Below are 23,081 nucleotides of genomic sequence, written 5' to 3' on the forward strand. Positions count from 1 at the left end.
GTTTATCCCTGCTTTGATGGAAAGCAAATGATGTCGAGATCTCCTGATCTCCAACACTTATCTCCAGGGCCTTTAGCTCTGCTGCTGTGTGTATGGTTTATCAATACCATACAATTTTAGCTGTGAAATATTATGAGTCTCATCAAGGACGAATCTGTCTCCTAGGAAACATGTGCCTTGCAAACACACACAAACTTGTACATTCAACCACACTGTTCACACCTTACATAAACATGCTGTTATAGGTCTGAATGAATTAGATGGTTATGCTGTTTTACATACTGCATTACTATATCATGGTATTTCTCCAAGACAGAATACTATTAATGTCAAGAACATCATTTGATACAAATACCATAACATTATGGCTTTTTAGAAATATCATGTACACATATGATGTTATGATGGAAACTTGTCTGCATTACCATATTTCATGTACCATTGTAGAATACTATATGAATACAAAGAATAGTTACCATGGTACATGTCTAAGAAAATCCAAGTTGTTACCGTGCACTACCATATAAATTTTAGGGTCACGGGGATGCATTAAATTGATCAAAACTGTTATTTATACAAGACATTTATAATGTTACAAACGATATAAAATGTTTAAAAACAAACGTCTCGGTTACGTATGGTAACCCTCGTTCCCTGAATGAGGGAATGGAGACGCCACGTCGGTGATCGACGAAAAATGGGATATCACTTCGATAGACAGTACGGACACTCTGGAGCAGTTTTAGCAAGCCGACACTAACCGGGGCCTCTCGGTGCCACTACCCGTTTGAGGTGAGAACACAGGAGGATACCGGCTCTACACAAAGGCTATAGAACCCAGCAAACGTGTTAGGAGTCCCCCAGCCCACAGCTCTACAAATATCTGTCAGCGAGGCACCATAAGCCAGCGCCCAGGAGGATGCAACACTTCTAGTTGAGTGAGCTCGCAACCTGAATGGGCAGGGCACACCCTGTGCCTGATAAGCCAGGGCTATGGCATCCACAATCCAGTGGGCCATCCTCTGCTTAGAGATGGTATTCCCCTTCTGCCAGCCTCCGTAACAGACAAAGAGCTGATCTGATGTCCTGAAGCTTTGTGTCCGGTCTACATAGCATATCAATGCTCGGACGGGACAGAGCAAAGCCAGGGCTAGGTCTGCCTCCTCCAGGGGCAGCGCTTGCAGGTTCACCACTTGGTCTTTGATGGGTGTAGTTGGAACCTTGGGCACGTAGCCGGGCCGGGGCCTCAGGATTACCTGGGAGTCAGCTGGCCCGAACTCTAGGCACGAACCGTCTACTGAAAATGCGCGCAGGTCCCGTACCCTCTTGATAGAGGCCAGTGCAAGCAGGAACAGAGTTTTCAATGAAAGAAACTTCAGCTCAGCTGAATGTAAAGGCTCAGATGGGCCCCGCTGTAGTGATTTTAGCACTAGAGTCAGGTCCCAAGGGGGTATAGAGGGGGGCTGGGAAGGATTTAACCTCCTTGCCCCTCTAAGGAACCTGATGATGAGGTCATGCTTACCTAAAGACTTCCCATTCACGGGGTCATGGTACACAGCAATAGCGGCAACCTGGACTTCGAGGGTGGAGGGAGACATCCTTCGCTCCAGCCCTTGCTGCAGAAAGGAAAGCACGACTGCAATCGGGCATCTTCGGGGGTCTTCTCGGCGAGAAAAACACCACTCGATGAACAGGTTCCACTTCCAGGGGTAAGCGTGTCTCATAGATGGTGCACTTGCCGAAGTGATGGTGTGCACTACCTCCTGGGGTAGGTCACCTAGAACCTCCACGTCCCATCCAGGGACCAGACATGGAGTTTCCAAAGGTCTGGACGCAGGTGCCAAACGGTGCCCCGTCTCTGAGTCAGTAGATCCTTCCTCAGAGAAATCGGCCAAGGAGGGGCTGTCGCGAGGAGCACTAGTTCGGGGAACCAGGTCCGAGTGGGCCAATACGGCGCCACTAGCAAGACTCGCTCCTCTTCCTCCCGGACTTTGGACAGTGTCTGTGCGAGAAAGCTCACTGGGGGAAACGCATATTTGCGTAGTCCCCGCGGCCAGCTGTGTGCCAGTGTGTCCGTGCCGAGAGTTCCCTCGGTCAGGGAGTAGAACAACTGGCAGTGAGCGGTCTCTGGAGAAGCACACAGGTCTACCTGAGCGGCTCTGAACCATCTCCAGATCAGCTGGACCGTCAGGGGATGGAGTCGCCATTCTCCCGGGAGCATTGCTCGAGACAGCTCGTCGGCTGTACGGTTGAGCAGGCCCGGAATGTGAACGGCACGAAGTGACCTCAGAAACTACCGACTCCAAAGGAGGAGACATGCGACGAGGAGACATTGTGACATGCGACGGAAGCGCAGACCACCTTGTCGGCTGATGTACGCATATGCCCCAGGAGCCTCTGAATAAGTTTCAGTGGGACCGCTGTTCTGCTCTTGAATGTATTCAAGCAGGCTAGCACCGACCGCGCACGTTCCTCTGTGAGGCGTGCTGTCTGTTCGACCGAATCCAACTCCATACCGAGAAAAGAGATCCTCTGCGTCGGCGAGAGTTTGCTCTTTCCCCAGTTGACCCGAAGGCCCAACAGGCCGAGGTGCCAGAGCACCAGGTCCCTGTGCTCGCACAACTGATCCCGAGATTATGCTAGTATCAGCCAATCGTCTAGATAGTTGAGAATGTGAACACCCTGCTCTCTGAGGGGAACAAGAGCCACCTCCGTGACTTTCGTGAAGACACGGGGGAGGCAGGGACAGCCAGAAGGGCAGGACCTTGTACTGATATGCCCGTCCTTCGAACGCAAACCGCAGAAAAGGTTCGAAGGTTCATCGATACATGAAAGTACGATCACTTCAGGTCAATCGCTGCAAACCAATCTCGGGGACGGACGCACCCGAAGATGCGCTCCTGCATCAACATCTTGAACGGTAGCCGATGAAGGAACCGGTTCAAAACTCACAGATTCAAGATCGGTCATAACCCACTGCCTTTCTTGGGTACAATGAAGTAAGGGCTGTAAAACCCCGTCCTTATATTGGCTGATGGGACCGGCTCTATCGCGGCCTTCGCCAGTAGGACTGCGATCTCTACCCACAGAACAGGGGCATCGGACGTTTTCACTGTAGTGAAGCGGATACCGCTGAACTTGGGGTGACGCCGGGCGAACTGAATCGCATAGCCGAGGCTGATGGTCTTGAGAGCCAGCGAGACAGGCTGGGTAGCTTAGAAACCGTACAAGCGGGACCAACAGAACCACAGCCATACACGCAGTGGGGCAGCGAGGTGGAACACAGGGACCCAACTCGGGCGGCTTGTGAGCGGGCCAGAGAGGGGTGTGAGTGTGGGGTGCAAGGCTAACCTGGTTCCACAGGTTGGCAGAGGGTGCGTGAGTAGGGGCTTCGTTGATGCTCTCGAACTGCCCCCTGCTGCCATCTGGCAAAGGAGGAGGATGAGTGAGGTCCGGTGTTTGGCTGTCCGCAACTCTCTGTGCCCTCCTGGGACCCAGAGATAGAGAAAACCACTCTCGTCGAGATTTCCAGATTCTCCACCTGGCCCTCCTCCAGTGGATGGAGAGGTGCTTTCACCACCCCCTAGAAAGCGGCTACCTCTCTCTTGGTCACCCGTCCCGGGGCCTCTTGCTCTTCCGCTCACCGCCAGGTTTGACGGGGGCCAGGACGGGTGGGGCGGCCTGCCTACGCCCAGCTCTACGGTGCCACTTGCTGGAGGCTGCTGCGGATGCGGTGCTGGAACGGGGTGGACGCAGGGGGCCACCCTCGGCGACAAGCAGGCTGGGGTGCTGCAACCGGCGGACTGGTGGAGGCAGCAGCTGCCTGCTGGGCAGAAGGTTGGACCGCCTCAGTCTGCTCCCGTGCAGCCGAGAACTGCTTGGCCAGGTTCTCGACCACGTCAACGAAGAGGCCGGTCTGGGACACAGGCATTAAGGAACTGATCTTTGTCAGTGTCCCTCATTTCAACCAGACTCAGCCAGAGATGGCGCTCCTGGACCACAAGCGTGGACATCGCACAACCCAGAGAACGCGCGGTGACCTTCGTCGCTCGGAGCGCAAGGCCAGTGGCGGTTCTGAGTTACTTCTCGATCGTGACCACCCTCGTGCAGGTCCTTCAGTGCCTTGGCCTGGTGCACCTGCAGTAACGCCACAGCGTGTAAGGCAGAAGCAGCTTCCCCGCAAGCCATATAGGCACCGCCGGTTAGACCAGATGAATGCCTATAGGCCCGGGAAGGAAGCACCAGGTCTCCCCGCCAGCAAGAGGCAGACTTAGGACACAATTGCATCGCTACCGCCTGCTCCACTGGGGGAAATCACTGAATACCCCTTTGCTGCACCGCCCCCAGACACGTGAGGCAGCAATCGTGACCATCACCCGTTGCCAGGTAACGACCGCACCCAGAAACGCACGGGTGAAACGGCATCCTTATAAGGACGATCCGTCGTCTTTACAAAGACGCACCCATGAAGCTCTTTTAGAGAAATTTGCTCTTTAGGAAATGCTCTTTTAGTGCTGAGGCACACAGGGGAATTGGCCGCTTGCTACACGACAGGGGGTAGTGCAGCCTGAAGTGTGCAATCCACTCGACGCTGGAACGACCACCTCTGAAGCGCCATCTTGCCAACACACAAAGCTTCCGAGAGCGTGCTGAACTCATAGTACACAGCAGACACAGTTGAGCAGAACAATACTAACGCTCAGCTCCGAAGCGAAAAGCTGGTATGCATTGCACCTGCCTTATTATACTCACGCTGTGATCAGCGGCAGCTGGATGCAATAATTGCATGCCAATGTGCATTGGCTCGTTTAGTTTACACTCGAAGTAGATTGGTCTATTGAAGCGATATCCCATTTTTGTCTGTCACCAATGTGGCTTCGAGAGTGACCAACTGAAAGGTAACTTTATAATCATCAAAGAGACCTGGAAATAAAGTATGACGGTGTCCACAAAAATAGCAAGTAGCACAGCTGTTTTCAACATTGATGATAGATTTTTCTTGAGCATCAGATCAGAATATTAGAATAATTTCTGAAAGATCATGTGACACGGAAGACTGAAGTAATGACTTCTGAAAATTCAGCTTTGCCATCACAAAAATATAAATTACACTTTAAAATATATTCAGATAGAAAACTTATTTTACATTGTAATAATATTGCACAAAGTTTATACTGTATTTTTTTGTAAGAGACTTTCAAAAACAACAACAACAATAGGAAACGCAATCTTACAGGCCCCAAACTTTTGAATGGTAGTGTACCAAAAATTTACATTTACATTTAATCATTTAGCAGACGCTTTTATCCAAAGCGACTTACAAATGAGAACAGTAGAAACAATCAGATCAACGAGAGAACAACAACGGTATACAAGTGCTATGACAAGTCTCAGTTAGTCTAGTACAGAACACGTAGCCAGGGTTTTTTTTTTTATTTTTTTATATGATAGACAAGAAAAAGAAAATATAAGAACTACCATAATCTTAGGTTGAATATAATGAATATCAGGAATACCATGGTATTTGTGGTCATGGTTAATATGTGAATTACCATATTCTTAGGTTGAATATAATGAATATCAGGAATACCATGGTATTGTGATGGTACAGGTGCATACCAAAAAAACATTTAAGTTACATATGATAACCCTCGTTTCATGATGGAGAGAATGGAAACATCATGTTGAGTGATGACACCAGGGGTCGCTCTTGGGAGCCCAAACACCTCTGACATCTTTGACAAAAGGCTGATGAAATTGGGTGTGCAGAATTTGCATAGCTGGCCACGCCCTGGATATCCGGGTATAAATAGGCTAGTGTAGCATCTGCTCACTTGTTCTGTTTTGAGGAGTCGAGAAGCATCTCAACCCACTCAGAGGCAGTTCGGAGTTGTGGCACGAAGGACACAACATCACCTTTCCCTCCATCAGGGAACGAGGGTTATCATACGTAACCGCAGTATCCTGAGTCGAAGAACTGGTGTTCAAGACTCTAGGAGAGACTGGTTCCATCCTCAGATTATAAATTCTGGCAAATGTATCAGGTGTAGCCCAACCTGCAGCTCTACGGTTATCTGCTAGAGGGCCACCATTCACCATGACTGCTAATGGCAGTCATACCTCTGGTTGAGTGAGCCCTCACTCCCAGTGGACAATCCAGTGGGAGATCCTCTGTATGGAGACAGCATTCCCCTTCTGCTGTCTCCCAAGCAGATAAAGAGCTGTTCAGAATGATTGATACTCTGAGTGTGATGTATGTGCGCAGGGCTCACACTCGGCACAACAGAGACAGGTCGGGGTCCCCTTCCTGGGAGGGGATAGCTTGCAAGGTCACCACCTAATCCCTGATAGGTGTGGTGGGAACCTTGGGCACATATTCAGGCCGGGGTATAAGGACAATGTGAGAGTCTGCCGGCCCAAACTCTAGGCATGATTCATTGATGGGGAGGGCTTGAAGATCCCCCATCCTCTTGACAGAAGTGAGCGCAGTCAGGAGGGCCTTCTTCATATCAAGGGCGCTGAACTCAAATGACTAAAGTAGCTCAAACTGATCTCTCTTTAAGGCATGTAATACCACAGTGAGATCCTAAGAGGGGATAAGGCATGGCCTTAAAGGGTTCAACCTCTGGGTGCCTCTGTGGAATCTGATGACCAGATTGTGCTTCCCCACCGATCTGCCTTCCCTGGTGTCATGGTTTGCCGCAATCGCGGCAACATACACACTAGGCAGACAGGTGCATGTCCAGGCCTCCTTGGAGGAAGGAGAACACAGATCCGATGCCACATCTCCGAGGGTCTTTCCACTGGGAAGAACACCAGATCACGTAATGCTCCGTTTCAGGTTAAACATCCACCTCATAGAGCGGGGTTCTGGCCTGCAAAATGGTATTTACCACCGCGGGTGAAAGGTCTCTGAACTTCCTCCAGGTCACATCCAGGGACCAACATAAAGGTTCCAGATATCTGGGCATGGGTGCCAGATTGTGCCCTTCCCCTGGGAGAGTAAGTCCCTCCTCAGAGGAATTCGCCTGGGAGTGGCTGATGCCAGGAGCCCAAGCTTTGAGAACCAAGTCCTGCTGAGCCAACAAGGGGCCACAAACAGGAGTTTTTCCCTGTCCTCCCTGACTTTGCATAGCGTCTGTGCAATGAAGCTATTGGGGAAAAATGCATACTTACATAACCCCTGGTCCTGCGGGCCATGCGCCATGTCCTAGCACCATGTTCATTTCTGGACTCGGGTATGAAGTCCTTCAGGTCTATTGCCCCAGGAGCCTCTGTTTTTAAGAGGGAGCACTATTTTGTGCCTGAGAGCCGTCAAGCATTTCAGCACTGACTGAGCACACACCTTTGAGGGGTGTGCAGTCATACTGACCGAGTCCAGTTTTATACCAAGAAAAGAGATACTCTGCACGGGGGAGAGTTTTCTCTTTTCTCAGTTGACCTGAAGTCCCTGTCAGGCTAGGTGATGGAGGGCCTGTGAGTGCAAAGTAATTCTCGTGAGTGAGCTAGGATAAGCCAGTCATCAAGGTAACTGAGAATGCAAATGCCCACTTCCCTGAGAGGGGCAAGGGCAGCCTCTGCTTGAAGGGAGGAACCTTGTACTGATATGCCTGCCCCTCAAAGGGCAAACCAAAGATTGGTCTTTGGCAGTATCTAGACATGAAAGTACGAGTTCAAACGAGTAGCAAATTCTTCCACGATGTTGCCAAGAAACCAACCTGTGAAATGGAGGAGTCAAGAAAGTGAGCTTTCTCGGCAACCCACATTACTGGCCAGGTGGAGCTACTGGTGGCATCCCTGGACCACTAGTATGGACATCGCCCTACCCAGAGCCTGTGCCGTGTCTTTCGCCCTGAGGGCACAGTCATGGCAAGCATGGGAAGCACAGCCACCATTTCAGCGTCCTTCAGACGGAAACTTAGCCCCTGCGGAAGATTGATCAGTTGAGGCATCAGCTTCTGATGGTTCAAGCCCATTCTCCGATGCTGCAAGAGACAGCTCATCCTCTTCGTGAGCGGCAAATGAGAGATTAAACTTGCCCTGAGACAAGCTCAGAGAGGAATGAGAGGTCAAAAGGGAATTCCCCAACAGAACTACTCTCGCTTCCATCATTTCTCCCCTGACGCACATCGCTGCAGCCTCATACCCTGAAGTAGAAGGACCAGGGTGGGAAGCAGTCGGGGTCTTTTCTATAAGACCGCTAGAGCAACGCGCTTATGGCGATGCCCTTACAAACGGGTCATGAATCATCTACAAACGCTGTTTCAGCATGAGCACAGCCCAAACACTGAATACAGCACTCGTGCCAGCCGTTAGGAGGGATGTGAATCTCTCAATCAGGAGAGCACAGACAGAAAGGCATGTTTGCCGATACACACAGTTCCACCCAAGAAGTTCTTTAGAGAAATTGCTCTTTTAAGGACATTTGCTCTTAAAAATTGACCCAGGGGTGCTCTCACAACATGCTATGTATGCATAGTATTGACATGACTTAACCATTCCATATAAAAAGAAAACCCTAAATATCATAGTTTTATCGTGGTATATGTCCAAAACAAATAACAAGGTATTCCCAGGGCACTTATAAAGAAACCATGGTAATTTTATTTTACTTTTCTCAGTGGAATGTAAGCCTTAATATTTGGACTGTCATGCACATATACACACTTTATTTAAATATTCATCCTGTTCGTCCCTTGTTTCTGGAGGTGGTCTGCCAGCCAGATGTGTTCAGTCTCTTAACCACAGGCCTGCAATGCTATACTTCAGGAGGAAATTCTTCTTTTTTAAATCCATTCCTCTGTCCATCTCCTCTGACATCTAAACCCTGCTGGCTCGGCCCGCATCACCTCTATCTGCATTTAATTTAATTCCCACACTGCTTCAGCTTAAGGGAGACCAATATGAGCATCAGTAAAAGGAAGGCTGAGCAGAAGATGAAAATGTCATTGCTATGTGCAAAATGATCCTGGTGATATTTTGGCTGATGAGTTTGGAGTGAATGGATGGTGTGTATGTGTGTACTTCCAGATCTGTCCTATAATTTCATCCAGTGGCAGCAGAGGAAATGTGAATGCACCAGAGCAGGAGGAATGCTATTTGTAAATGAACACACTCTGAATAGTAAGATGTTTGCATGTATATGTGTACACATTATCATCATACTGTGTGTATAATATAATGTGTGTCAGATGTGTGTAGTTTTTTTTTTTCTCTTAAGGAATGAAACATATTTCCTCCCACGAGTGTTGCAGGCATGAATCAAAGCAATGAGACATCTAACCTCTCAGCCCAGTTCAGCTTTGGGTTTCAGGCATGAGATTACATGGTATGTGAATGTAGAAGTGTTGTTTGTGTGTGTGTTTCAATGATGGATGTAGCCGAACTGAAGTATGGAATCTGTATCATAGCATAACTTTATGAGAGAACTGACATTACAGTGGTTTGAGTGTGTGTGTGTGTGTGTTGTGATGAAAGACAGAAAATGAGGACTCTGCTGCACAACCCAGCCTGGTTGTCTGTTTGTAGTGTCCCTGTTTAACCCTCTATAGGACAAACTATAAAAGCAGTGTTTAAAAATTAAGTGGTCGATTCAGTTTTTCTTACATGATGGACACATGATACATTTTTTCCCTTGAAAAATTTAATAAGTTGGTTTATAGTGTAGTTTTTTTTAAACCATGGCAGAAAACAATTAGATTCACATTTGCACAACATTTATAATGCTAACAGATTTTTATAGTAAGAAAGTTATTTACAGCAGTGGTTATTAAACAGGGGACTCGGCAAACCATCAAGAGGGCTCCCATAAAAGTTTTAAAATCAGTAAATTATTATTAATCTTCTAAAATATTCTAATTCTCATCTAAAATAAAACACTTCAAAAATTAGATTTAAAATGAAGCCATATTTCTTTTTTTATATTTTATTGAAGAAACTAAAATTTTTGAAACTTCTGGAATCACAGTGAATTAATTTAATATAATATTCTGTTAAAATAAAGTGTGTCAAAGATTTTGTATACTTTAGGAATAATTCACACAAAAATCTGTATGACTTTATTTTGTGGAACACAAAAGCATATATTCTGATGAATTTTCACAGTGCACTTTTGAAAACATACATAGCTATCTCACTTGTGGTTGTTGCATGTGTGCAGGTTTGTAGTACAGTAATCCTTCTTTTACACCACAAGAACTGCTGAGTCATGCGATAGTTTAATTAGTTCGTCCAGCATCTCCTCCATGTGCCAGTTTGTGTGATATATTTGCTGAAGAGTTTTGATTTACATGCAGGGACGATGAAAGATGAAATTAAGGGGTGGGAAGAAAGAGGGGGAGAGAAAGAGAGAAGGATTGGAGTAACCTTGAGAAAATAAGTAGGGGCCATAAAGAATAAATTGCTTAATCATCCTTCCCATCATTCAGTGATGTTTCGTGTAGTCGCACTAGCCATAAAGCATTGTGACAGCAGTGTGTCTGTGTGTGTGTGTGAGTGTATTTATAATCACACATATAGAGGTTAACACTCCTGTCAGACGTGATTTCTCCAGACCTGAATCAGTGTGAAAAATATAGCTTTGACCATCGCAGGGTCACCACTGACTCTCTCTCAGAAGCTAGTATGACTACTGACCTGAGACCTGTGTTTTCACTCACTGCAGTCTCCGTTCCAGCTGACAGGAATGCAGCATTGCTGTCAGGGAACAAAGCACTCAGGGACGGCATTAAATTCCTCCTTGTGTTAATCTCCTCCCACATACACATCTGCCACAAATACATTCCTTTAAAGTGACAGTTCACCCAAAAATTACAATTGTCATCATTTTTTTTGACTCTCATGTTGGTGTAAATCCCTTTAACTCTCTTTTGTGGAACACAAAAGATGATGTTTTGAAGAATGTCAGATAAAAAAAGCACAAAAGTAGTTCATATGACTGGTGAAATATTCTAAGCCTTCTGAAGCCTTTTTGCAAAGATTTTTTTAGCACATACAGTCACTCATGCATTGTCTCTCATATTGTGCATGAATGATTTGGGATTCTGATGAAACAGAAGTAGTGACAAATCTTTTCTTCTGTATTGTGACATACTTCTGAAGTGAAATCCATTATCGTAAAAGAACAAGATGTAGGGCGGGGACTTTGTTCTATAAAATGTGGTTGATTAGATGGATCTGAATGTGAGTTTGAGGATAATTGTGAAAGTGCTTTAATTTTTAGGAATATTTCGGCATAATTTTGTGGACAAACAACATATTGCCAATAGTGTAGTGATGTATGAAGTGCAGCTCACACAGACACAGAATAAACTTTCCAAATCAAGCAACAACATGGTGAATTTGCAAAATCTGAATTTTTTTGTTGTTGTTGAAAAAACACAAAATCTATGTGAGAATATTTTGTCCCTCAGATTTCAGATCACATGGATTCCTAATGCAATGAGTAAATTTCTCCAAACAATGGTAAAGAAAGGGGCAAGTTTAAGTGGACTGAATTATTGTAGAAATCCAGCATACAAAAAAACCACATACATGACTGAAATGTTTACAGTACAATCAGTAACCTATTTAGAGAATGACTGAATTTTTATTTCAAGTGTTATGGCAGAAGGGAAGATTATCAGTGAATAAATTTGTAGATAATTTTTTCTCAGCTGCTCACACAAAAATGATCATATGGAAAGTTGCTAAAATAACTTTTATGGTGCTGCTTGTCAGGCCATGCTTTAATTGTATAGAAAAGAACATTGTGAATATTCTCCTAAACATTTATGTGTCCTAAAGAAGAATTCCAAACAAATTTAGAATAATATGAGGATAAGTAAATAATAATCACAGACGATGCATGATTTTTTATTTTTTTATTTTTTTTAGGGGAACTATTCCTATACCCTGCAGATTTTTCAGGCAGAGCACTTATTTCAGGCAAAAGCTATATTTGGGAAGCATTATGGGTATGATGCTCTAAAATCTGCCTCCTTTGCATTATGTGGTTTGCATTTGGTTGCCCTGATGAAAATGATTCAGCTCAGAACCAGTGATTTTCTGGGACATAATGATAAAATGAAAGAATCCTGGTCTCTGCTCCACTAGTTTACTGATGTTGTGCTGCTTGTCAGTGGCACCCGGGGCACGTGGGTCTGGCTGTGTTTATTTTATGTGCCCTTAGAGCCAACATCTGTGAATAATGTTACAAAAGCAGGCAGAAATTCCAGCTCTCTGTTGTGGTTTGCATGGCCTGAATTGAGACCAAACTCCCAACTGATCCTACTGTGAACGATTTACTCTTTCTGTCTCACAACTGCAGATTGCCATGGATGGTTGGCATCACATTCACTCTTGCACAGAACATAAATTAAAGACAGGTTTGTGGCCACGGGAATACTTGAGCTATAGAACCAAAACTCCTCCCTTCCATAATTTCTTTTTCTCTTTCTTCTCATTATTTCGTGGGACAGCGTAGTCGTTTATGGACTTTATGTGGCAGTTGGACATCTACTTGTGCATTGTTGTCTGTTAAAATTAAACAAAAATCTATTGACCTTAAATCTCTTTCACACTTTATAGCTCAGTTTCTCTAATTCACATTAATTTTTCCAGCCATAAATTTCTCCCTCTCATCTTTTGCATTATTTGTCCATTGTATTTCTTGTGGATGTGTACTGTTGTGGTATTGACAAATGTGTGTGTAAGAGATATTGAGCTTTAATGTGTGGTATTGATTGTGTAGAGCGGTCTGGTTTGTATTTCTGTTGATTAAGTGAGTTCTAAGTAAAAAAGGTCAAGAAATCAACAGGCACTAAATGTGAGAGGGGTGTGTGTGCTAAAAATGGCAAGTTGGCGTTTTGTCATGGTACTAATTTTTAAAGTGCAGTGAAGTAAAGGTTACTTTGAGGTGATGCGGGTGGAGCAGTTTTGCTGGAATATTTGCTGATGTGCAATGCTGCAGTACTTTATAGGTTTACATTAAAAAGACTATAGGTGTATGATGATGTCATGTTAGCAGTTAATTTAGGCTTAAATATAAATTTCCTCTGGCACCTTTCTTTTTTTTAAATAGCTGAGGACCTCATTATAGATTTTTAATGACTAATAAATGCGTGTCCATTTATATATAGATTTACAATTTACCAGTGTTTCCACCAGTAGTTATACAGTTTATCAAGCTTTCCTGCTGTTTATTCTTGATTTGTAGCATGACAGCTTGTTTGCATCTGGATATGCATAGTTCCTACGGTAGCTGAAAAACAGTGAAAGAAAACACAACAAATATTACTTTGCAGTATTAATAAAACAGAAGCATAAATGGCCTACTACTTCCAGCTAGATTCTGAAGTGCACATTCAGTGGACACTTTACTATCCCATGAGGCCACTGGAGAGGATTTGTAAATAGCTGTGAAGCAATTGAAGAAGGAAGGTCACATGACAACATGACAAATGAAGTGGATTCAGACTATACTATAGAGAACATATATATACAATTTTTTTTTTTTTTTAACAGTAACAAAGTAAGTACCTATTAAAAAGAAATACCCACTCACGGAGTAGCCTATGTGATTTTGGAGGCAGCCCCATTGCTGGTCAGTTGATGTCAACATGGCTCTGCCTATCAAGGGGCGGCCTGCTTTTGGGGATTTTTTTTTTTTTTAATTTTAAGTTTCCCAAATTGTGGTTTTGTGAGTTGATTAAAAGAACTAATAAAAAAAGTAAAAATAAATAAATTAATTTAAAAATAAAACCACTGAAAATAAAAACGCTTACCAACACACATGTGTGTATACAAAATATTATAATTACCTGGATGTCATTTGACCATTAACTCTCATAGGAGAATTTGAAAAACCTTTTAATTGTAAAGGTTTCTAAAGCAGGCTATTGATTCTTCATAATCTGTTTGATATAGACTACTCCAAATGTAATTTTCTGAAGACATCATCGTGTATATAGCCTGTAAATAGGCTAGTCTTGTCAATAAGGGTCATTGATTTGGCATTTGGATGACATATTAGCTTGGGTAGCCTATTTTCTTTATATTCATGTGCGCATGTTATTGAAAAATGTGATTAGAGGTTTTACCCTGCTGATTACGCGTTTGACTCTCTCTCTCTCTCTCTCTCTATCACTGAGTACAAGAGAGAAAGAGAGCGAGAGAGGTGTGTATTTCCTTCTCTCCCTCCGTACTCGGTCTCACTCTACACGTCGTCTCCGTGATCTTTGCCAGCAGTGCACGCGTGCTCCGTTACCAAGACAATCACGGATCACGAGGCTCGTCGTTCCGTCCCCGCGTCTCCCGTTACCGGAGTTTCGGGAATGTCGAATCCCAGGAAAGACTTTGACGTGAAACAGATCTTGCGCATCCGCTGGCGATGGTTCGGCCACCCCACATCTCCTCCTTCTCCCGGTAACCAGCCTTCGGGAGACCTCTTCAGCAGCAGCAGCGGTGGAAACAGCCGGGGGACCGGAGGCTCCTCATCCGGCGGTGATCAGCCCTCTCTCGGCGGCTGCAGTAACTCCAACGCCGCCGCCGGTGCCAGTTCGAGTAACGGCAACTCTTCCTCCAACATAAATAACAATCGAAAGTTTGGAGATTCAGGTCCAAATACCGGGCACTCTGCAGCAGCAGCGGTTGTAGTTAGTGCCTCCTCGTGTCCTCGGTCCATGAGCCAGCAGGAGTGCCGGAGCTCCCCGCCGGCGCCTTGGGTCTTCCCGGCTCACTCGCGCTCCAGCGAGAGCCTGGAGCCGCTCGTGCAGAAGCAGAAGCAGCAGTCCACGCGTATAAAAGACGCCCCTGCCCCTGGAGACGAGGAAAACAATAATAACGTGGAGTCTGACTCCAGCTCGTGCAGGTATGGGAAGCATCATTGGTGTGGTTCTAGTCGAGCATAGCAGGGCGTTTGTACTGAGCTGGTACCACTTCACAACAGATGCATCGCCAGCTGTTTTCTATTAAGATTAAACTGTTACCACGAGCCCTCCCTTTTGTTTCGTCACACTCTCTCTGTGTGATAAATAGGCTAGTGCATATGGTATAGTAAAATAATTAATATTTTTATAAACAAATATAGCTTTTTATTAGAATTTTTTTAACTATTAAACACTCCTAGATACCAGTGTGATTGCATTAATTGCTTTCATTAATGTGGATTGCATTACAATTCTCTGTTAGTAAATTCATTTTAGTGTGTAAAATGTGGAATTTATTTTTAATCATATAAATATTATAGTATCCTACAGTCTGTGTATTGCATCAATTGTTCTGTTATACTTGATGTTGTCATGATGTTCAGTATACAGAGCACTAAAATATAAATAAACAAAATATCTGGGCAGTTGGTATGTATTTTCTTTGGGAAGCTGATACAGTATGTTCTTCAGTGTGACAAAATTCTTTTAGAATTATGCAGGAAGATTTTATGATCTCATTTATTGAGAAATTGCTAAAATATTTGTACTTAAAACAATGTATTTGTCACATCGCAGAAAAATGTGACGAGCTAGTGATGGCTAAAATGTCGATTTGAAATAGTGAAAAAGCAAATGGTGCTAATTATTGGAAAAACTGCACCACACCTCTGGTTTATGATGTTGAATTGACAGTTGATCATATATTTTATAGATTATCGCATATATCTTATTGTTTGGCTCTTGTGATACCTTGGGTGTGGTGTTAATCTCTGATGATGAACCTCTGATTTTTAAAAAAGATTGTCCTGATGTAACTTTTTCATGACCGTAAATGATGACCAAAGATGTCAAACCTCAAAAAGGATACAAAAGTATTGTAAAAGTTTTACTCTTGCTTGTTATATTCCAAGTCTTCTGAAGCCAAACAAAAGTGAGGAACAACGCAAATTTAAGTTATAATCTACTGCTAACCTTCTCATCTGTGAGGTATCAACATCTGAGACCAGAATGAGTCAGTGAACTGAACGGACTCATAAGTGAATCATTCAAGACTGCGCTTCCCAAAAGCATTACAGTATAAATCCTAGAAACCAGCGATTCTGGGAAATGCAGTGAATAGATCAACTGATTCGTGAAAAGATCAGCCTGAAACATCATTTGTTTACAAATCAGACATCCATACAGATATCATGATTGCTCCATGGAACACTAGATGCCAAGATTTTCAGGGTCAGTTCCACACAGAATGGCTCTGGAAGACTTGGAATGTAATACTGTACATGACTTAATTGGACCATCATGATATTTGATACTGGTTTTGCCATTTTGAAGGTCGACATCTTGAATCAGTCATAATTTTCTTCATGAAAAAGACATTGTTTAGAATTTCTCCATTTGTATTCCACCACAGAAAGAAAGCAAAATGACAGTTCAGAAACAATGAAAATTCTTTGGTATTTTTGGTAAACTGTCAATGGTGACAGAGATTTTAAACCGGGCTGCTTTTGTTGCATCATTACAACATGAAATGCCATTATCTTACCTTTGATGCATTAGCTTACTTGCTGTACGCGTAGTAGAGCGATTATGATGAAACTTCCACTAAACACTTTTGCCTCTGTGAGGAAGTGATATGTACATAAACTGTGCGTAATTTTCCTTCACAGATCTTTAGTGTGATGAACAGCGGTGAGTCTTTTATGTGAGAATTTGATAGATGTAAACAGAAAACAGACTTGTGAGGTGTTGCAATGCTTTATGCGATTGTAAAGAGACTGTGTACTGTATGTGCAAGCATGTCTGGCTTCCTGATCTGATACCCATTCTTGGGCATGACGACTCATTTTGTGTCCGATGCTAGTAATGGCCTGTAAATATGTGCCTGTGGCAGTGTTTCTTGTTTGATTGTGCTGTAGACTTCATGGTCTTGTACTAGCCTATGTGAGTGGGTATGTTTACTAGGGGTTTTGAGAGAGCGAAGGATGTGGGTCTGTCAGTGTGGTGAAGCTCTAAAAGGCACTTAGTCATTCATCACCTTGGAGATGGTAGATTGAACCTATTGCTTCTGCTCCTTACAGTTCATACCAGGAAGAGACAACTGCACAAACACACATGCATGCAAAAAACTGAATCGGAAAACCGTGAAAACTGTCTCTTCACAGTCTTATACAGAAAAAAAATTGCACTCAGAAACTGGATGTCAATTTCACAAGCAATTGCAAAGAAATGGCAAGTAACACTTTGATTTAAACATGCATTTAGAAAAAAAAAAACTGAAATGTTTTCTTGAAAAGATTAGATTACAGATAGGCTACATGCAGTACACTGTGATTTATTTATTTTTCTGTCCTCCAAAAGTACTTTAATGAAAATGGCCTCTCCTTATATTGTTCATAACATTCAATAACCACATATGAATTTGCCTTTGACTGCCACCTCTTTGTTATTTCAAACACAAGGTTCGTTATAGTTGAAGCACAAATAGGTAGTGACTATTTGAGGATTCAAGTGTGACTCCATAAGCCTCCAGACCCTGGGGCTGTTTATGACTTACAAGAAAGCGAGAGAGTGATGGAAGGAGAGAGAGACAGGAAGATGAAGAGAACCGTCTAGCCAACTGAAAACTGCAATTACGATGTTGAGATAATGGGGCAAGGCATCTGATATCCGTTGAGCATTCAAACCAGGGCTCTCCCTCTCTCCTCACTGCCTCCAGCTCAGACTTCCATTTATGTCAGCACACATACATACACACATTTTATTCTATGGAACAATGGAGAGTGTGAGAGAATCTTTTATTTTGTGTCGTTAAATTCTCCATTTTATGTCTGGATTTAGAGAAAGAAGTTTTCTTTTTTGTCCAGAGGGATGAATTAGGCCAGGGCAGGAGAAAACATTAATGTAGAAAACAAATTTTTGCATATTTATCAAGTAAAAAAAAAAAAAAAAATCATTACCTAATTTTAGATAATAAAACTAATATTTGTAACCTCAAAGAGGGAAAAAAAAATCGGATTTATTAAATACATTAAATTTATTAAGTATATTATTATGTCGTTCCAAACCCAAAAGACTTTTATTCTTCTTCAGAACACAAATCAAGGCATTTTTAATATTCTTTCATCATTTTTGAACATCCATCAAAAGTCAATGCAACCAATTTTTCAAGCTTCAAGAAGTTCTTAAAGACATCATAAAATTAATCCGCTTGAATCAAGCATGATCAAAAGTCAAATCAATTAAACTTAAGCTTTTATTGATTTGACATACAAGAACCAGTGAGGTTTGTTCTCACATCGTGGAAGCATGTTTGAGCTTCCGCAAGAACCATTTAGCTTTGGTTGCGCATGAAGAAAACACAGTGAACTTCTGTTTACCATTTTGATGTGCTTTTATATGTGTGTTGATCAGTGTTTTGAATAGAAGTATTGAATAAAGGGCCTGGTATGAGCGAAATCAAAGGACAAACTTGCATTTTTCACATCACTATGATCAGGTGCTTTCTTAACTGCTGTTTTCTCATTGCTGATATTTTGTTGCATATATTTTTTTTTTAAGAGGAAAGTGCACACCAAATATTTATATATTCAGCTTGAGCGGCGTCAGGAGGTTTGCTGACAGTATACTGTTTTTTTTTTTTTTTTTTTTTTGCAAAGAATAAAAAATACATTTGCTCTAAGTATATTTGGGAAGTTTAACTTGAATCAGTTTACCAAAAACTCTTGGTAACTTACCAAAAACTCTTGGTAACATCACCTAAAATAGGATCGGAGTAACACAAAAACTACTCAAACAATGGATTATGTTTGACCCAAGAACTGGGTAAAAAAAAACAAAAACAATGCTTTACACTTGGGTGTGTCTAGAACTTTCAGTACACTGAAGAAAAACTAAATAATGTAGAACAATTATAATATGACATGGCAATCATTCAACAGATATTTTGTTGTTGTTGTTTGTTCTTATGAGAGAGTTCTTTAATTCAAATGGGAATTCCTGGACCCCTTAACCCTCTTTCAATTTGAACCTGCAAAACAGTGTTGTCCTTAAAAGTCACAAGAGCTAGAAAAGAGCTTTTGAAGTTATGGATAAATGCATCAAAACAAGAGCAGAAGGCAATGGATGTATAAGTGCTATTTTTATACCAGCTCTATCAGACAGGTTAAAACTTGTTTCTTGTATGTGTCATAATTGGGTTTGCTGGTTGGGAATTGAATTGATATTTTGGACAGCTTGACTTTAATTGCACACATGACACCATTTCCCCTTTCCTTTTCTTTCTCTTTCCTTTTCCTCTTTTTTACCCTTTTTATTCTTCTTCTTTGGTGTTCTATGTCTCCTTATCTGCATGATGCTGTCAGTATGAATCTGTGGTTATGTATACCCATTTGTAGAATAAGACACAGAGTCTTGTAAGATGCTGTTTGAAATGCATTTACATAATTAATGTTCACCAGATTTTTCTAAAATGTAAAATCCCACTTTTTGCCTCTCCATCTGATATATTCCCTCATTCCCATCTGAATTGGTCTACAGAGGCTTAAATCTGATCCAGATCTCCAAATGGTGTTGTAATCCCAGCTCAAATCCATTCTGAAATGACCACAGATATCAGTGGAGCTCATTATAGCCTGGAAATAGAGGTGGGCGATATGTGCTAAAATTCATATCACAATATTTTACACTGTCCAGCTGATATCGATATTATATAAGTCATTCATTTCGAATGGAGAGTAGTGCGGGAGCTGCGTGTAGTTCCGATCATATGCTCGTTCATGGCTGTATTATTTAGCATAACTCATACAAAGTTACATCTTTATAGGGAGAGGATCTTGACGGATTATGTGTGACTCCAACTTCATGAGACTAACGATGAGCATAGACAACAGAGAGAGAATTCAATTCAGCGCTTTTATTTCCAACATGCGCTCATTAATGGCTGCATATTATTTAACTCATGCAAAGTTACATCTTTATTGGGAGAGGATCATGACGGATTATCTGTGTGACTCTTGACTTTACAAGACGATGATTATTTTACATGCCTCCGTGAGTTGTTCTCTATTTCTTAGAGCCAAGCTGCATAAACTACATATCAAGCGTTTATGGAATGCATCTAATTTGTGCATAAATGGCTGTTCCGTTAAATAAAGTTGACTAACTACAGCAAAACAAGTACCTGCACACCGTTTTTGTTGTCTCGTCTCCCCTCAGACGCGCTGTAATGGCGATCCTGTGCACAATTCTCAAAACACCCAGAAGATGGCGCGTTTATCAGTTAATCCGATATTACAAAACCGATATCCGATTATGGAAAAATGCTTAAATATCAGTAAAAATATTGGTAAAAACATGCAAAATCCAACCACTGAGTTGAAAAAATAGCATGTTGTTTTAGTGAATTGGATTATTCAGTCAATTCACATATAAACCATGCAGTTTTAGCTCTTTGTGAATCACTTCATTTACCTTTCCAAACAAAATGCTGTTTTTCACTCAATTGTGCTAAATTCAGTATTATCATGTTTTCTTGCTAAATACAGATAATAAAAATATAAAACGCACCACAAATCTGCAGCTCAAATGTTGTTTTACTGAATCCATTCATTTAAATCATAGTTAAGTTTTTTTTTTTTAACTTTATGATTAATATGAATCATCAATGCTAATCGATTCATTAATGAACCAATCCAATGCTACTGTATATGAGAGGGAGTAGAGGTTAGAAGAGCATGTTTAATTATTGGCTTACAGTAGTGCATGTGTAAACAATGTGATTTAAAACAGCAGTGTAGAGCTTTAATGTTTTACAATGGTATTGTATCTGTTGGGCTGGTACTAAAAAATCATTTGGCTTAGAGTAGCATCACTACTTTTAGTTACTGTTACTCCCCAGCATTTGACAGAAAGAACAGAGAAAGAGGAAGCCTGGAAATAAAGAGGTATTCTATGAAAAGGAAACTGAGGGAGTGTGAAAAAGAGTGCAAATATGACTGGACAAGTGCCCACTGGGGATGTTCAGGAACTGGCAGGTGTTTATCTGGCTTTTTGAGATAACTTGTTGCCTCTCTCCTGTGTGTTTGTGCTCGTGCAGGGGTTTGTGTGATGTTTACTTTGTTAGGTCGTGTTTGGAGGATTGTGAATTTGCCTGTGTGTTTGCGGTGTTTGAGATAGAAGTGTGTGTGTATGTGTTTTATGTTGCCTGTAGTCTGTTTTCATATGAGACTAAATAATTTTGGCATTGAGAAGAGCCAGAGGCTGAAAACCTGCTACTCATAACATACTAAAGTGCTTAAGAGGGAATCTCTGCAGTTTGTCTCTGCATTTCACTCTTCAGTTCCTACTGTCTGCTTCTCTTGCTTTTAAACTTCTTGAATTAAAGAACAGTTAACCCATAAATAAAAATTTTGTCCAGGGCTCTAGACTGCGACAATTTTTTGAGAATGCGCGAGTAGGGATATGCCGGTATCAAATTTTCATGTTGCGATTAATTGCTAATGCTTTTATCACGGTATTGAAATTTGGTTTTAAAAAAAGTGGCTTCATAAAACAGTATAACAGGTTTAATAACTTTTTTCTTATAACAAAATTACTGAACATTTAAATACTATTTTTTTATACAGAAAAATGTATAAAGTAAAATTTTTTACAATGATTAAAGTTCAAAAGAACTATAAGTACCAATAGGTATCACTTTACAATAAGACCTCATTAGTTAATCTTAGTTAATGCATTAACATTCACAATGAGCAAAAGCTACATTTGATACAGAAGTTATTAATCTTTAAAAAATAGATAAATAGACATAAAACAGTTGCAACGTTTGATTTTAACAACGCGTTATTAAATATTGGAATTACCTAAGATTAATGAATGTTAGAATAATTTTTTATTGGCAGTTTATGTTAACTGAATTAACTAATGTTAACTAATGAAGCCCTAATGTAAAGTGTGACCGAGCAATAAAGAATCAGAACACTTGCAAACAATGTCTAGGGCATGTTGTAGTCCCGATTAAAACGTAAAAAAAAAAAGTCTGAAAATAACCTTTTAAGTATAAATATTTATGTATTTGGTGCTTTGATGAACACCATAGCAAATACAAAAATCTGAATGGCTATTTAAATCACTTTTAGAAAGTAGCACAGCTGCTTTATTTATGGGGTTTCCAGGGTAACAGCTGCATTTTCTGCAGTTTAGCGTCATCTGCTGTCAGAGAGTGAATGTGCGTATTCATTCAGCGTGTCTCTCACATGTTCCGCCATGCGCTTCTCATGCGTGCTTGTTTACATCAGACTTCACACGTCTTTCAAGCAGCATACATAGGTGTTGTGCATTGTGACCAGTTGATGGGAAAAGTATTCCAGAAATGCATTCAAAATTCTTTATAATTTGTAATAAATAATTATTCTCTGTATTTTGAAGTGCCCACGATAACAATATCGTGCATATTCATTATTGTGATATATCGCATTACCGAATACCGGCACATGTCTGTGCGCAAGTTAAAATTTGACGTGGTGCATGGTCTGCGTCTGCTCCATACTGCGCGTGTTGCAGAGTCATGGCACATTGTAGCAGCAGGAGACAGATTTCACTAATCAAGTGAAGAGAGGTGCTTTCAGTGCAAGTGATTCAGGTGTAGAGCCTGGTGTATAGGCTACTCGCTGCGTCAGCTCGAGCATGAAAGGGTGCGCAGCACACGGCAAAAATGACGCGAATATCGAGTAAATGATGGAAGATGGAGGATTTGGTTTTCAAGCTAAATTAAAGTAAAAGACTGCTTCTAAAACCAGAGAAGGTGAACATGCTGGTATTCTTGTGGGAAAAACACGCACTGTCACCTAGCAAGTTTAGTTTTACTTTTATTTTTATTTTTCATTTTGAAAAGCTTGTTGTCTATGCTGTTTATGGTACTCTATGGAGGCTTTGTTTCTTACTTTATTTTTTAAATTTATTTGATTCCTCAGTGTTTGCTAAACATTCTGTAGTTTAATAGTCAGTAAATGATACAGCATGTGGTGTATGCCATTCGTTTTTGTCAATAAACATTATGTAAGATTGTTTGTTATTGTAGCCTAATGTTTTAATTTTGTTTTGCTTTTTAATAAAAAATAACAATATATCCATCTTTTGTTTTATTCTTAAAACGTGAAAGGTGTATAGATATAAGCA

At 41.7% G+C, this 23,081-nt stretch overlaps 1 protein-coding gene across 4 annotated transcripts in view; it reads left to right on the forward strand.

The window, feature by feature from the left end:
• The window catches only part of LOC109089579 (kelch-like protein 5), a 62,650-nt gene that overhangs the window by 7,171 nt on the left and 32,398 nt on the right, over positions 1-23,081 (forward strand). For 2 of the 4 annotated variants that reach the window (XR_006153717.1, XM_042716672.1), the window contains exon 1: positions 14,143-14,848. The exons of the other annotated variants lie outside the window; for them this stretch is intronic. Coding sequence is in view for 1 of the 2 variants with exons in the window: in XM_042716672.1 (XP_042572606.1) it covers positions 14,313-14,848 (536 nt within the window). In the remaining variant the exon portion in view is untranslated. Of the gene's footprint in view, positions 1-14,142; positions 14,849-23,081 lie in introns of those variants that run through there. 4 annotated transcript variants of the gene reach the window in all.

This window comes from Cyprinus carpio, chromosome B1 (assembly GCF_018340385.1).
Source record: "Cyprinus carpio isolate SPL01 chromosome B1, ASM1834038v1, whole genome shotgun sequence".
Classification (NCBI taxonomy): domain Eukaryota; kingdom Metazoa; phylum Chordata; class Actinopteri; order Cypriniformes; family Cyprinidae; genus Cyprinus; species Cyprinus carpio.